Raw genomic sequence first — 17,181 nt, 5'->3', positions numbered from 1 at the left:
ATATATATATTTGTAACAGATATTGTGAGATACTTTGCTTCCTGTCCCTATCCAAAGCTGTGTAGAAGGTAGGCATTTGGCTAGAGGGGCATCAGGGCTTCGTTACGACGTCCTGTTTGGTTTAACGACACCTTCTTTCAGCTGGTTGGATAGAGGAGGAGGGGAGTGATTTTACAGGTTCAGTAGCTGGTGGTGTCACAATCTCTGGTCACTTCGTGATGTTTTTAATGTAATATACTGTGGTCACTTTCCATGTAGCATCAATTATGCTAATGCTAGCTGCCTGTCACGTTCTCTCGTCCTGGCCACACCTCCGCTCTCTAACCCCCCCTTCCCTACCCACTTTGATGCATTTTTCAAATTCCGCCTTGGGGCGGAGTTATCTTTCCACGGGGGGGGGGGGTAAGATACACTTTAAAGTGTTGACACCCTCATCCAAGTTCCTACCTAAAAGTCCGGAGGAAGGGTAAAACTGTTCAGTAGATGCATTCAGATAAAGGGGACTCGGTCTACCCATGGGATGATGAAATCTCCGAAGTCTTTTATTTCAAATCCTGCCCACTGTTGTGGATTGCAGACTGGGTGATTTGGCTGCTGTCTCATAGTGGTGAATAAAAAGCTGAAGAAAAGCTGAATTTTCTCAGTCAGTAAGTCTGTTTCCCAACCTGCTGCTCTTACCTCCTCAGCTGCAGCCTCAGACAGAAGTCCTTCTTTCTGTGCGCAGGTGACATGAAAGTAGGATCGGCACATTCCTGCATCACAGCTGATGCATACTCCAGTCCTGGCAAAGCGAGTGTCTTCACAGAAGCTGCACTCCTTCACAGAACAAACAAGACGAAACTTCGAGCTGAGGTGGCAAAAAAGCTAAAGTGGGTACTAGTCACTCACTTGGGTATGAACATTTCCTCCACATTGTGACTGCCAAAAAATAATGGGTCAAAAGGAACTGTTTTAACTCAATGTTTCTTTTTTTTTTTATTTCAACAGTCTGACTCAGTTTTAACCACCAAAACACCATTGTAACTAACTATGTAATGCCTCACACACACTAAGCGAATACTACTTGTTACTTACCTTCACAAGTTTTAGACATACCATTTAATCAGTATATCCAACTCAGTATTATTAGTCAGGATGTGAAATAAGAACTTGCCTTTGCTCCATATTTTGAATAATTCATCTCAGTAAGCGTCACTGGTCGTAGTTTATCGATATCTCCAAACGCTACCCCAGGGACATAAAGTGCACAAACCACATGCACCCACCTGGAGGGTAAAGAAAAGAAAATACAACATATATTTCATGATGAAATGTAGGTTGTAAATGTTGGTATTTAAATGCACTGATTTTAAGAAAAATGTTGTGAAACTAATTAAAATATATGACTGTGGATTATTTTTGCATTTAGCACAAGAAATTGCTGCAGACAATGGAAAGCGTAATATCCTTAAATTGGCTGCAGTGAGTTGTTCAGAGACTTCAAAAAGAAATGAGCTCATAGATTAGTATGGCCCCAGATTGTGGCTACAGTTTGGTGTGACACAATTTCAAATGCGGACTTTAGGGAAGAGAATCCGAAGTCCAATATAAAGATATCCATCTCTAGCAAGCAACCGCTTCACAGTTTAATTTGCTGTGTTTTTCATGCTCTAGTGAAGTAGTAAATTCAGCAGCAGCCTGGCTGAGGAGCACTATCAGCGATAACGTGGCTGAAGTTTCCATGCTTCACATAACACACTCTTTTCTCTCACTCTTTTTCTTCCTCTATCTCTTCTATTCCTTCCATCCCCCTCCCTCATTCCTCTACAAGTTTTTTCCTCCCTCCCCTTTAATCCAACTTCCTTTTTTCCCCAGCAGTGAATAATCAATTTGTCCAATTTCGAAAGCCTTTATGCTGCCTGCTGCCTTCTGCTGAGCTCAGACCAGTAGGTGTTATTTGTTTCTGACTATTCTACATGTCCTGCCACTCATAAATGGCATCGCACCACAGTGGTGCAGTATCCCACCTTCCAGCATCTGTTTCTTTGAAGATGCCATCTTGGTTTGGGCACAGCTCACAGCTGGGAGTCACTCCGTTCTTGCAGGCGTCACAGAACCATGGCTCTGTTGAATTTTCAGAGGCTGAGCTCATAATTGAGTCGCTTTCACCGTCCACACCGTAACACCCTGAAATCACAGAGAACTCTGGCTGTTATGAAGCTAATGATGTAACAAACACTATTTATTAAAGACATTTTTTCTCATACGGACTTCTGTGTTATTTTCTTCAGGAAGTTTGTTGAGAAGCATGCAGTTTCACCCATTATCAACTGGGAGTGTCCCGATACCAGTTTTTCCCAAACCGAGTACAAGTACTTCAGTGTGGGTACTCGTCAATACAGAGTACCGGCACCAAATATTTACTGAGTTACTGAATAGGAACAAGGTGGAACTGACAAACTTTTCACTTGAAATATAAACTAATACATTTAATTGAGTATCGATACTGGTACTGGTACTGGTCTCCAGTATTGGGACATTTTGTACAAGAACTTTTAAAAACGCTGGTGATAACAGTATTGGTATCGAGACACTACTTGTAATAATTATTTCTTAATCGAGTAGGTAGCTTGATGAGAATGTGAGTACAGTGGTTGTACTTCGGATTAAAATATTTGAACAGGCCCTAACATTAAATGTAGTAATTGTTCATCAATTTATATTAGGGATAGTCAATTGGCGGCCCACAGCCACCTGCCAATAAAGTTTTTTTTTAAAATAATTTAAAAAACAATTCTTTTACTTAATTTTATATAAAAATTGATTTAAAATAATTTGTAACTGTAGAGTTTATCTTTATGATTCAATACGACAAAATAAACAAATTAAAAAAGGTAAAAAATAGTACTTATTCCTTTACATACTGCAGTGTTTTACCTACCATTAATGGGCAACACCCCCTTCAAAGCATCCGGCCCCCCAACTGTTGGCTTTGAGTAACCATGGCCCCTGGAGTGATTTAGTTGAATAGCCCTGATTTATATCATAGCAACTTTGGTTATATACACAGTAGTGTTTGGCTAAAACTAGGGATGCACCAATCTGCCAACTAGTGACCAAACACAGCTTGTTTGGCCAATATAAAGATTAAAACACTGCAGTGTTGACATGAACAACTAAACATAAAATTTGTGGTGAGCATTATGTGAAATTCTAATCCTATGGTAGCCTGGTCCCACACACTGTCAGCTACATCACACGCTTGAGCCACAATGCCAGCTTAAGGCCCCCACATACTCGAGCATACTTCGGTCCGCAGAGGTCCACGCAGACTCGAGGCAGACTCAATGCGGATCCGAAGCGGACATCCGCCGGACTGGTCCGCACAGAGATCAATTTTTTATGTCAGCGTCCGCGGTGCGCACAATGGCATGTTCTGTTCTGGGTGTGACATCAAGCAGATAAAAGTTGAGAATCGACGTCATTTGTGGACGAAATGGAGTCAAATCTTGAAAAGTGTCTCATGGAGGAATATAGCTAAAGACTTTCAGCGAGGAACAAATTTGTGGGAGGAAATAGCTCAGATCCTGGGTAAGGTAGTTCTTTTCTTTTTTTTTCTTTTATTGTTTTAAAGCTAAAATGCAAACTATCTCTTCCTCCTGATCCTTGACATCCTGACTGAAATTGCGAGAAATTAAAGAATTCGTCCGGCGGTCAGTACACTTGAGTATGAAGACTCAAACATCCACAGACAATATGTGTGGAGTCCTCGGGGCTCACGGATCGCACACAGTATGACTGAGTATGTGGGAGCCTTAAGTCTTTCAGATATTCAACCTTCGAGCTCTATTATGACCTCCATTGGCCACTCAATAGCTATGTTTACATGCGCAAAATTTTTTGACCGGATTGAAATCTATTTGGATTAAAAAATCTGAATGTATCGTTTACATGGGCACAATCCGATCATTACGAGTGTTTATATGCACCATGCTTTTATTCAGAATAGAAGCACTGACATGTGCAGTTGCCAACTTTCCCTCAAAAAAAAACAGAAAAAGTTCTACTTTCGTCATGAAAATAAACAAACAGTTTCTGAGCTCAGAATGGACCTGCGACAGGTTTTAATAATGGTGGAGACGTTACTGCACTCTGGTTCAGCTGCTGGTGACGTGCAGATTTTTTATTTTATTTATTTTTTGCGAAGCGGCGCAGGCTGTGTGTCTTCCTTCTTTATTGAATGAGAGAACTTGAGGAAAAGTTCTCTGCTGCTGGAAACCGATTGATGAAAGTCAGCAGACATGCGCAGTCAGGTCAGTTTTCTACAATCTGAATAAGATGATCAGATTAAGTGTTTACATGCACGTTGTTCGGATTATCAATCGGCATAAACCACCTCTCTCATTCCGAATACCAATTCATTCAGATCGAGCTGAATCAGGTCAAAATAATCCGAATGGGGTGTTTACATGGCACATTTTCATTCATAATGGCCATTTAATCGGATTACTTATGTCCATGTAAACGTAGCTACTGTTGTGACGAGTTGACTTCAACCAGCCCAGTGCCATTTTGAACTTTTTATAAATCACAACAATAAGGCAAAAAGGCATCTAAAGTCCAACTTTAGGTGGTTTATGAAAAAGGCTTGCTTGAAATAGACGTGACAGACATCTGATTTCCAAAAATCAAATCACACTGAAATGAAACATCCATCCATCCATCCATCCATCCATCCATCCATCCATCCATCCATCCATCCATCCATCCAATATCTTCTGCTTGTTCTGAAGTTGGAATGTGGGGGTAACAGCTTACGCAACTAAAATATTTTAATTTTAAATTAATGTGTACCCCATGAAACTAAATCTGTACCAAACTGACTTTTAAAAAAATGAGATACATACCCTGTTTGAGTTCAAAACAAACAATAAAAATGAAAGGTTCTTTGATATTTGTCTCTAGCTACTATAAAAATAGAAGACTTTTATAGACAGGTTAGAGTTCCTTCCAATTACTACTTTAAAACATGCAGCATTTTCATCTCAGTTTAATCTGTATCTTGAACGAATAGGAGATAAAAAAAAATGTAGAAAAGTCACTGCTGTCTGGTCCAAAGTTGTCAATATTCTGTGGCACTGCAGTACCACAAATTGAATATTTAATGTAAAAAAAATAGCCCCAGAGAATCAAGAAAAAGCCAAGGAAACACATTTTTATGTTGTCCTCTTAAATTTCTGAGGTTGCCTAAACAATTACTTGGCTGATGTGGTTTCTATGGCAGCTATTACACCAGACAAACGTGCTCCTCACTACCAATGAGGGCAGCAATCAGCGCACTGCCTCCTTTGGGGAGATAACACTCCAGCTCCTAATTCAGTCAAGCAGCCTTCAGGCTTTTTTGAGCAGTGGGGAAAAACTTGCAAATCAAAAAGCTCAATGTTCTGCAGGTTTGTCATTGCAAGCCACACTGGGGAGTCAGGCAGCCCATCAAAAGCAAACAATGGTGCAGACTGAGTTGTTTATTCAGTTCTTCACTTTGTTTGGTGGCGGCATGCTTTCTGATTGAAAAACCATCTAGTGTGTGTCAAAATGAAATGTTAATTCTGACCTCTTCTTCTAGAAGTTGTGATGAGAATATCTAAAAGGTCTTATTTATCTATTGGAAATCACAAAGGCTATTAGTTAACAAAATTGCTACCTACCAAGTGGTATACCAGCTGGTTATTCTGATTCTTCCAACAATAAATTGAAAGGAACATAGCCTCACATGTTTATTTTTGTGAAAGATCTTCCTTTAAGTATTCATAAAATTATGTTAAAAATTAAAATTAAAGTGTTACTGCTATGACACTGGCAGCAACTGAATGCTGCACCTTTACTGAAAGAGCTGTGAAAGTGAGGGTTGTGAACGACGACCAAGCAGGTTTACCAGCTTTATGGCTAAACCGTGGTAAAAACCTGTACTTTTCCTTTTGAACTGCAATACTAAGCTCAGACTCTTAAGCCAGGGCTTGCTGGCTAATATGAGCTAAGCTGACAAAAAGTGATGACAAATGGATAACTTTGTTATATCTGAAGGGAAGATTATTCTTGTCGAAATGACGAGCTTAGCAGAAAAAAGTAGAGTTGAAAGAACAGAATAATACTTTTACCTGGATTGAAATTTAGCTCAAATCTGTCTTCTTGTCTTCAACAAAGGATAACTAAATAGGTTTTGTAGTTTCACAAGAATTAACGACATGCAGAACTGAATATCAATCAAATAAAAAAATACAATGTCACAGAAGTGGACGTTTTATAAAGAGATAAGAACTTTGCCATATTTTTTATTATCCATCATGAATCTATCGTTATAAAAAATCAGCAAACACTTTTCAGTCCCAAGGTTTTAAGCATTAACATAAATATTAATAATTAAAAAACAAGTAAAAAACAAATATTTTTCAGTTTGATTACAACTAATCAAAGCTGTTGAGTGATCAATTTCTTGTGGACAGTCAACTTGTCATAGACTTTTCTTTTATTAAACTGAAATAAACTGTTTGCTGCCCATGCCACTGAGCTAATTTGACTTTCTTGAAAAGAAAATATGAACATGTTATGGTTTGTGACAATAAGCATCATCATCCTGAAAATAAAACAAATCAGAAAATAATTACCAAACTCATTTTCCATTGACTGAAAGAGAAAAGCATCTACCATTTTCACAACTGTCTGTGAATTTCCTGTAGAGGTAATGTGGACCATCTTCTCTGGCCTTTTACCTTTATGAAGGTCCTCCCAAAACACATGAAGACGCAGTTCTCAAAAACATTATCTTGTCTACAAAAATTTGTATCTAATACTTGTGTTCTACAAAACATGATGGGTAAAGAGAGAAAAAAATAAGTAAGATACAAACATGTGACAGAAATAATTAGTTGTGGACAAATAATATAAAACAGGACCAATGATATGGTAGTTTATAGTTGCTTGTATGACTGATAAGAATCAAACAGTCAAAAGGGGTCCTGGTAAGAACAAGATTCATTTATGAGCTCTGTGAAGACAGAACCTTGCTCATTCAAGCTTTTGATGTCTCACCCTAGGATTTTTTATGCCCACCTTTCATGTTGGCCGCGGTCTCCCTCTGAAAGGGTGTGATGGTGTCCAGACAGCGCGAGAATACAAGAACAAAGCAAAGCACTGGAGTCTAGCAGCTGACTGACTCGTTTGGACTCCAGATCCTGGCAGCTCATCTCTCATCTCTGACTTAGAATAATTCTATATTTCCGCTTGTCTTAACCTCAAAAAGGCAACTTGTGATCTCTAAAATGAGCTGGTATGCACTGGCTACTACACAAAGTCTGGAGAGCTGGATCTGATTTTTGGGGATTCCTTTTTATTCAAGGTTTCAAATAAACGAATACAAAGGCCCAAGTATACTTTTTTAATATTTAGAATTAAGTAAGGTAATCACAACCTCATAGAAGAAAAGATGAGGCCTCCAAATGCCGTTATTTGGCAATTAAAAACCTTAAAAAATAAAATATATATACCCAAAAAACTATTTGTTCAGTTTATTAAGTAAATTCAACAAATCATTGTTTTTGAGTGTAGTAGGACTACTGACCAGATGCTTCTTGGGCTGCACAGTGGAACAGTTGTTTAGCACTGCTGCCTTGCAACACAAAGATCTCAGGGTTGGCTCCTGGTTTAACTTTTCCTAATGCTCTCTGGAGATAAGCCCCATCTCGCTAGTTTATCAATTTTGGTTGCCACAAAATGACCATTTTTGTTTTGTACTTAGAATTTTGCACAGCTTAATTACTTATTAATTAGATATTATTATAATTCCCTATAACAAGGTGTACTTAAAGGGTGACTGAGTACAGAAGAAGACGAGGGTCAGCTCCAGCTGCCGGCGAGTCGCAGAGGGGCAACTGCAGATAAGAGACTTTGACCAATTTGCATATTCATAAATCCAGTCATACTGAGGCAAAAGTGTAGCAATATATGCTCATGTCAATTTAAGGAATGAAAGTATTTACATAGAATCATTTTAAAATTTGTAGTTTTCTGACAGAGATGGCCATTTTGGGATTTATTCTATGACAAGAGAAGAATATTATCGACATTGCTAAAGATGTGAATTGTGAAATAAAAAAAGATCTTCAACAATCTTCATTTATTTTGATAAGCAATAAGTTTGTCAAGATTTTTAACGTATAAAAGGTAAAACCCCTGCAAACAGGAATGTGCTACATCAGTTGAAAAGAGTTAGTGTCTACCATAATAATGTTCCTGCCAGGAATTTATGTCAACTTTATAAATCCATGGCCATTAAATTTAGATAGTGGCCCATAAATTCTGGGTGGGAACGACTCTTCTACTTTTAATGAATACTTTTTGAACATCTTCAGTTTCACATCTGCAAAGCCACATCACCTCTTACAGTGAGCTGTTCAGGTGCTCATTGAAACGAGCATTCCTTTTAAAAAAGGCATATCACTCACCTCTTTGCGTGCTGGATTTGTGAATAAAAAGCTTACATAATTTGTTAGCTTTTGAAATATGTGTTTGTTGACAATAATAATGAAATAATAAAGTAAGTTAACATTAAAACGTGTATTCTTCATTTGTCCAAATGTCTGTATTTTAGCTCATTCAAGTGTAGATTTTAGGATCATGGAAATTTTATATTCACCATCCAAACAACTTCTCTGTATTTTTTTTACAAGTGCATAACTATATGAAAAATATACAATAATGATGCAATAAACTTTACACTATAAAATTATGTGCCATGTGTGATCCAAAATTTAAAAAAGTTTGGTCATTGAAAAATAACTGAAAATACACCATGTATCCATGCATATGAACACCAAACTTTAAAATGGAATTAGGTAAAAGTGTTGAGAAGTCCAGCAAAGAGGAGCATTATTTATGTCCTTAGAGAGAAAGATAAGAAATGGCCGCAAGTGCTGTCATGACTTCTTTTCTCCCAAGCCTCTATGCAAACCTCTTAATCTCCCTTCAGTGTCTATTCAGAGAGATTAAATGTGTCTCCAAGGAGGAAAATATCAACCAGCCTAACGAACAAGATAAATTTAAGACCTGCTTCTAATATCATGTCTGCCTGTGGAGAATTGGTGATTAGGACTGTTGTCACTCTTCACCTTTGTGCATGTGTGTGCATGTGCATGTGTATATAAAATCCTGTTTTAACCTCAGAAGAGTTTGCTGCCTCAGGTTTAACCCCTAATATGATTAGTCGTGGTCGGAACTTACAACCTAGACATTACATAAGCTTGGATCTTCTACCAGATGTCTGGGAGCTTAGGGGTTCTGTGCAGTATTTGTTCACAGGACCACACTCTTTAGATCACAGCTCTCTGTGGTTAGTCCTGGAAATGGTTTGACCCACAACTACCATTTGGGAGTCACAACACCAAGTCCTCCAATGACCACTTGATTCTCCACAACTTCCATATATCCCATTTTAGCTCTTGGAATTTTTGGTAGCTTCTCGTTTCCCTTGATGTTAAAGTTTCTTGGGTTTGCTACAGCTATCATGATTTATTGACCAACTGGTTACCCATCAATTGTTTGTCAATCTAGCACTGGAAGACCCACAGTATCTTAGCCCTTGCCGTTCTCCACCACCGTTAGTGGAGCCTTCCACTTTCACTGTGAAATCTCCAGTCCATACTCAACATGAACGTTCACGTAAACTATTTCAGTTACTTGGTTATGGCGTTCAATGTACACTTTGCCTGCCCACATCTTACATCCTGCTAATATGAGCTGGAGTGCCTCAGGAGTATCTTTGTGCATCCTCCATCAGTATGTTTACATGCACAAAATTTTTTGATCGGATTGAAATGTATTTGAATGAAATAATCTGAATGTACTGTTTACATGTCCGGACTTTTATTCAGAATAAAAGTCCGGACATGCACAGTGTTGTAAACTTTCAACTCTGCTTCTGTGTTACAACCATAAACAAAGCTCCTCTGTGCGCTCAGGACGGACCCGTGACAGCTTTTAATAACAGTAGAGACGTCGTTACTCCTCGGTTGAGCTGCAGATGAAGCAATACGTGTTTTTTYYTATGTATTTATTTTTTGTGAAGCAACGTCTGCTGTTTGTCTCCTTTTTCATCTGTTGAGAGAGCAAAGAGGAAAAGTTCTGCGCGGTGCAGCGCAGCTGGAGCGCTGCTGTCCCACCTCCTCTAAGAGCAGAACCGGGTGAATGAAAGTCAGAAGACATGCGCACACAGGTCAGTTTTCTACAATCAGAAAAAGATGATCGGATTAAGTGTTTACATGCACCTCATTCCGATTATCAATCGGCATAACCCACCCCATCATTCGGATTAAAAATTCATTCGGATCGAGCTCAATCGGATCAGAATAATCCGAACGTGCTGTTTACGTGACGCATTTTTATTCCGAACAACCGTTTAATCCAATTACTTATGTCCATGTAAACCAGGGGTGTCCAAACTACGGCCCGCAGTCCAGTTTTTATTGGCCTGCAGCAAATTTTGAAAATATAATTGAATATGGCCCGCACAAGCTGTTTGAACACAAATGTGTTGCACTTCTCAGTTTCAACATTGGATGGAGCCAGCCACAGAAACGAAATTATAGAGAAGAGGAGAATAGAAGAAGAACCTTTTTGTAACTACGACAGCAGCAGCAGCGGCAGCAGTGGGACGTGGGAGGAGGAGCGTCTGCCCTCGGCGGGTGAAATAAAGATAAAATAAAGAAAATGGCTTTGATTTATTTACTAAAGAGCAAGCGAACGTTTGCGCACAGCAGGTAATTAACTCACCAGATGATTTAGAGGCATTTTGTTCAGTTAGTTTCGCTGCTCCAGAAGCTGCCCGCTGACGGACTTTTTTTTTGTTGTCCGAACCAGCTGACCCACATCAGCACTTATATATCCAGCCAGAAAACCCAACTGCAGATGGTCGATTTCAGGTAAAGATCTCCTGTTCGTCTGTTTCGGTTTAGTGGGCAACATTCAGGAAACTATCACGTGGAAAAATGAGACTCTCGGATTGGTTGATGCGACGTGTCGAGCAGCAAAAGTTCAGATTTTCCAACTCAGACGCCACGCAAAAAGAATGATGAGCCTGTTCGGCTCAACGTACATATGTGAACAAACATTTTCTCTGTTAAATCAGAACAAAAGCAGACTGAGAACCAGAATGACCAATAGCCATCTCTGTGAAGTCCTTCGTGTCTCAACCACCAAACTTTCTCCCAACATGTCAGCCATCCTTCAGTCCAAAGGACAACATCACTGCTCCCACTGAGTGCAATGTTCTTCACATAGGTGAGTTTGAAATACACACATTACTGATGTATGAATGTATCTCATTATTACAGTAAAACTGATCCATTTATGTTTTMATTATTTTACAGAAAATGGTGTGAAGGACAGTTAACCAAACCCTCACTTGACCTTCAAACCCCCTCGATACAACTTTATTCCCCCCCTCCCTACAACCAATGCGAAGACTAACTACCTGAAGGATGATTCTAATAGAGAAAGTGAGTATCAATATTTCACTTCTAGTGTGTGGCCCGGCCCTTTGTTTATTTTTCTGTATTTGGCCCTCACTAAAAAAAAGTTTGGACACCCCTGATGTAAACGTAGCTCATGCTGGGTCCTATTTGGTACTGTAGACCCCAGCCTCGACTTATCTTGTGCTTCTCTGGCCACTGGTAGAATTTGTTAATACTTGTTTCTAGAAGCAGCTGCAAAACAAAATGGAAGCTCACTTATTTTTCCAGTTATCTAGCTCAAAAGACGGATGGACTGAATTATTTTCAATTTCCCACTTCAATCCGCAACGAGGTACAAAAGAGGTCGTGAGTCAAACATGCTATTTCCTCGCAATAAAGTTATTATGCATATTCTATTTTATTATTTAACATTATGTTCCACTTCGTTCAACATGTAATTTTACTTGATTTATTGTGAAATAATTTTGTTTCTTAATAAAAAATGAAAAAAAATAATAATAACAATTATCATTGTGTTTTTTATCTCCATGAAATTAAAGTTAATAATAAATAATAGAAAATCCTTATGAATTTCCTACATTTACATGCAGTAATAAAACAAGATACATATTTTTAGGCTGACAGTTATATTGTACTCTAAGGGAAGAAAAATGGATAGCAGTCAACCCAGGAGCATGATCTGTAGTTAATCATGATGTTTAACATTGTATGCACAATAAAGTAGCTCAGAAAGTAGGACAAAAAGATTAATTTAAAAACATCTGATTGGACAATAACAAGCTTAAACAAATCATACCTTTCTAAAAACAACGTAACTTTTGTCAGGCTAAAGGTCGTAATAAATAACATTATTAGTAATATATCAAGGGTTCACTGTGATGACTCAGTTTTTATATAAAATGTTTTTTCTGAATGTTTTCATAAGAATCTTGCAGCTCCAGTAATGGCAACTTTCTTCCCTTGTAAATTAATCAGGTATTGAACATCTAGATTAGGTAAAAGTATAAAGGGGCTTTAAAGCAGAAGTGTTTGAAATTTGTGATATACAAAAAGTAGATGCAGATTTAAGCAGGAGTTATAGGTGAATGCCATACTTCTCTCCTTGATTTTCATGACTTTAAGCTGCAATAAATAATCGTGTAATATGAAAACTAGTCAGAAATAGTCAGAAATTCTTAAATGCATAATAAAAATACAAGGTTATTTTTTTCTCCAACATTTTACGATTAGGGTTTATTTATAAATTTTCAGCACTGTAACAATGAACTGGAATGTCAATCAAATATTTAGGCAGAATTTGTTCTGGTTATGCTTTGATCAGCTCAGTCTGCAGCTTACCTTCATGCACAGTCACCCCACAGTTGTCACATTGAATGATCTCATCTGCATCTTCACTGTTGTCTCCTAAGCAAACGCAGCAGATGAGGATGTGGTGAGTGTTCCACGCCTGTGTACGGTCAAGTAAAGTATCCTGCAAAGTCAGGAAACAAAGTCAAGGTTCAATCATTTGACAAGAAACTGTCCTGCTCTGACCTCAGGTTCAATAACGTCACAGTAAATTCTGTAACAACACTCTCAAAGGCTAATTCAATACAACAACAGCAGCAGTCAAAGGTTAAATCCTTCATTGGTTTTCTTTACCGTAATAAACCTTCCTTCACTCACTGTGACAAACAGCTTCTGGTTAAAATGACAGTGCTTTCAGATTATCCTAAATTATGGTGATGTGGTTTACAGGTCTGCCTCTAAAACCCTTCTTCACAAACTGGACGTTATCTATCACGCTGTTTGTAACTGGTGCTTCATTTAAACACCACTGTGATCTGTACTATCTGATAAACTGGTCATCTCTTCAGTCTCGCAGACAAATTCACTGATTTGTGTTTATTTAAAACACCCTCATTGGAAAAACTCACAAGTTACCTACAGTCACTTCAGACTACAAACCAAATTTGCTGTCTGTGTTCTAGTGACCTCATCAATCTCCTTATTCTGTACCTCCTTTTGGTCGCTCCTCTTTTCAGTCCTCTGCTGCAGATGACTGGAACCATGTGCAACAGAATTTAAAGCTGAACTCATTCATTTCATTGTCTTCTTGTAAAAGTTCAATAGATCACTTTACTTGCTTTACTTTTTTTTTCTTCCCTTGCTTATATTGTGTATATTACTTGTGTATGTTACTTTATGCTGTTTGTGTTGTGACTTTGTATGTATCAATTTATCTTGTGTTGTGTTGCTGCCTCTTTACCAGGTCGACAAAATGAGAACTGGTTCTCAACTGACTTCCTGTACCTGCTAAAATAAAGGTTTTGTAAGAAAAACATGATCAAAATTGGTAGTCAGAATATTTTTGCAGGAAACCAAGTTGATTCTCTTCTAAAAATCTTTATCCTTCAGATCTGTACTCCATTTCATTGTTCAGAGCCTCTGTCTCCCAGCACCTGTGAGTGACCCTGAGTCTTATCAGCAAACAAAAACAAGGCCCTGTCAACAGCACTGGTTGCACTGAAAAGTCTATTTTTCTTACGTCAGACAATGAAATCTTAAACAATGCTGCAAAGTGGGACACATTTGCTGGATCTCTCCCTGTTTAAAGAAATCAACTGCAACTGATCACAAAGTGTAACATACTAGACTGGATCTAAAAAACATTTAATCAGACACAAAATTTCCTTCAGTTTAATAATAACAGAAAAAAAAACACAAGTAATTTTATTGAGTGCATACATCAACTTTCTTCTATAAACCCACTAGTGGCCTAGAACCAGGGGCGGTTCTAGGGGCAGGGCCACAGGGACATTGGCCCCAGCTGAAATCTAATTGGCCCCCTGAAGTGCCCCTGTCCTGTCATTCATCTGTCCTTTACCTGGGAGCAATGATGGAAGATGCAGTTCCATGTCCAAACACTAGTGGCGCTAATGAGTCAAATAGGAAAATCCAGCATGAATCAAGCTTCCTCTTCTCTTAAGAAATTTAGAATAAAACTGCAGAAAGTCTTTCAACTGACAAATGATGACTAGATTTTCTCAAATGCTCTTGTGTTTGAAAGTATTTTATCTTGTAAAAATGTAAAACTGGTAAGGAGAATTTATTGTGCAAGCATTTTTAAAAATATATATTACATTACAGGTGTTTGAACACGTGTGACCGGTTAAACGTAAACACCTTACCAAAACTGGGGATTTGTGTGAAAGAAGGTTGAACAAATACTTGGCCCCTTGATGGCCCCTTACTCAGAGAAATCCTAGATCCGCCACTGCCTAGAACATTCTTTTGTAACAATTTAGGATAACAAAATGCAACATTTTTAAAAAATGTCTCATTTTGTTTGAATGTATGAATTCTGGGAATTGATTTCAGTGGTTTCTGTATTGTACACCTGCAGGCTGGTAATATTTTAGATGAAAAATCCTCAGGTATAAACCTGCATCCTTTCCATGCACCTAGTGTTTCTTTGTGTGACAGAGACATTCTGTCGTCAATGAGACATCCCAGTGAGCACAATCATTTTTTTACACTATGAATTTAAATACTGTTTAATACTCTGTTTGACTGAGGTCAGAAACTACAAGATTGGAATTGAACTCACCTCGTTACCCTTTCCTTGGGACATACTGTCATTGGTCAATTCGTCATCAAAGGCACTGCTGCTCTTCACCTTCTTCTTGGGTTTCTTCACCTCTTTATCACTATCACTGCTGCTGTTGTTGTTGTTGTTATCATCACCATCTTCCTTGCCATCGTCGTCTTCATCGTCGTCGTCGTCATCATCATCGTTGTCATCATCATCATCATCATTATCGTCATCATCGTCATCGTCACTAGCGCTAGCACCCTCCTCTTCCTCCGTGGCGCCTTTCTGAGTAGCTGTCTTGCCTTTCTTCCTCCCTGCGGTGGGCCTCCAGTCATTATCGTCCTCGCTGTCGTAGTCATCTATTTCATTCAGTTCTTCCATGGTAGTGAAGTCCAACAGAGGCCGATTCCTACGGAAGTTCCATTTCTTGGGCTCCGTCAGGGACTCCTCAGCATTTACGCTGCTGCCTCCAGAAGCTGAGCTGAGCTGAGCTGATTCAGGTTCATCCGCTGCAGCGGGGCCTGGTTCTGAAGTCTTCTTGCTTTTCCGCCTGCCTTTGGATGTGGCAACAGAAGGGATATCTTTAGAGGAGCTATCTGAGGAAGGCTGCTGTTTGTTCTTCTCCTCATCCTCAGTCAAGTTGTCTTCGGCAGCCAGGTGTTTGATCTCGTCATCTACGCCATCGTCTGCTGAAGCAGCAATCTCCGAGTCGCTTTCGGAACCTGCAGCACTCACTTTAGACTCTTCCTCGTCACTGCCATTACCGGTGCCTTCGGAGCCTATCAGAACATGAAACATCAGTAGAACAGAAGAGTTAGTGCAGCCACTATATATTGATTTTTGTCAGGTCAAAGTTTAATTTTAGTTGGTCAGTTTTGGTCTGAAGAGCTGTTTATAGTACGGTAGTTAATCTCATCATTGTAAGATTTTAACAAAACATTTGTTGAGTTGGGAAAATGTGATCACGTTTGTAAACATTTGTCAGGTTTTTTCAATTCTGTGTGGTCTTGCACCTCCTCCACTTGAAGCAATTGCCTATATGCCACGAACATCCGGCCCAGCACTTGATGCCACTCCCAACACTTCCGGTTCACGGTCAACACAGTGTTAGCGAAAGATTTTTTCACCCGACAACGACTCTTAATGATCTCCACAGTACAGAATTAGCATATTACATGTACCAACATTGACACAGGAGACGTACAGGTCCAGCCAAGTGGAAAAAAATCACTCCAAAGTGGATTAAAGCCATAAAAACAAAGGAAAGACGTTTGTGTTTATGGTTCCAGAATTTAGCCTTTTTTCACTATTCTGTGGCTGCGTGTTCTGTGAATTTTTCCCGTAGAGCTGTGACACTTATATTGTTGGAAAGAGCAGAGTCTGGGCTTTAAATCGATGGGCTACTTGTATGGTTTGGATCATTTTCCCCGGCGTTAGTGAACTGAAAACGTAATGATTATCAGGCGGAGGTTCTGCTGCTCTCGGTGCTCGGGGGAGGGGGGGAGGGGCGCGCGCGTCACTCGGCTTTAGTCTACTCTGTAATATACACTCTAACAAGTTTTACCTTTGCATAAAACTCATGACAAAGTCACATAAAAACATTTCATATAACACAAACGCGTGCGCACACACCTACCTTTGTACCGGCTGCTGTTAGCTTACTGCTAGCTGTCGTGTGGAGGAGGTCTTTCCTCTCTCGTGTTGGCAGTAAAAGGGGATAAATGTACATTTCCCTTTTGTAACCTCCGTCGTCTCATTTCTGATGCTGACTCTTGAATATCCTCAGGTTAGAAATGCCGATTACAAACGCAAGCATGAGCTTTTAAAGATAAGTTTTCCCTGTAATGCTATGATCCACTGCTGTCACCTCCTCATCAAGAGGAAAATGGAGAAAAACTAACTTTTTCACGGACTAGTACTAGCAACTAACGGTAAAAACATAGGCAGTAAGCAGGGAGTGGAAGGGAGGAGCGTGGCAAGAATTTTACAGAAAATACGTCATTAATGACCGTGGCATATAGGCTATTGTCTTCCAAGGTGCCAATTATGGAACTCTCTGTGCATTGCTGCCCAAATCAAATTCTGGAAGTGGTCATTCAACTAGAT

General features: G+C 39.1%; 1 protein-coding gene across 1 annotated transcript in view; it reads right to left on the bottom strand.

The window, feature by feature from the left end:
* Window positions 1–17,181, bottom strand: part of phf14 (PHD finger protein 14) — a gene marked incomplete in the record, with an annotated part of 134,438 nt that overhangs the window by 106,440 nt on the left and 10,817 nt on the right. Inside the window, 5 exon segments of the mRNA XM_014019219.1 lie at window positions 679–816; window positions 1,154–1,265; window positions 2,007–2,166; window positions 12,840–12,972; window positions 15,091–15,854. Coding sequence (XP_013874673.1) covers window positions 679–816; window positions 1,154–1,265; window positions 2,007–2,166; window positions 12,840–12,972; window positions 15,091–15,854 — 1,307 coding nt within the window.

Source organism: Austrofundulus limnaeus, unplaced genomic scaffold, assembly GCF_001266775.1.
Source record: "Austrofundulus limnaeus strain Quisiro unplaced genomic scaffold, Austrofundulus_limnaeus-1.0 Scaffold212, whole genome shotgun sequence".
Taxonomy (NCBI): Eukaryota; Metazoa; Chordata; class Actinopteri; order Cyprinodontiformes; family Rivulidae; genus Austrofundulus; species Austrofundulus limnaeus.
The sequence above is the reverse complement of the archived record's forward strand: the minus strand, read 5'-3'. Positions and strand labels throughout refer to the sequence as shown.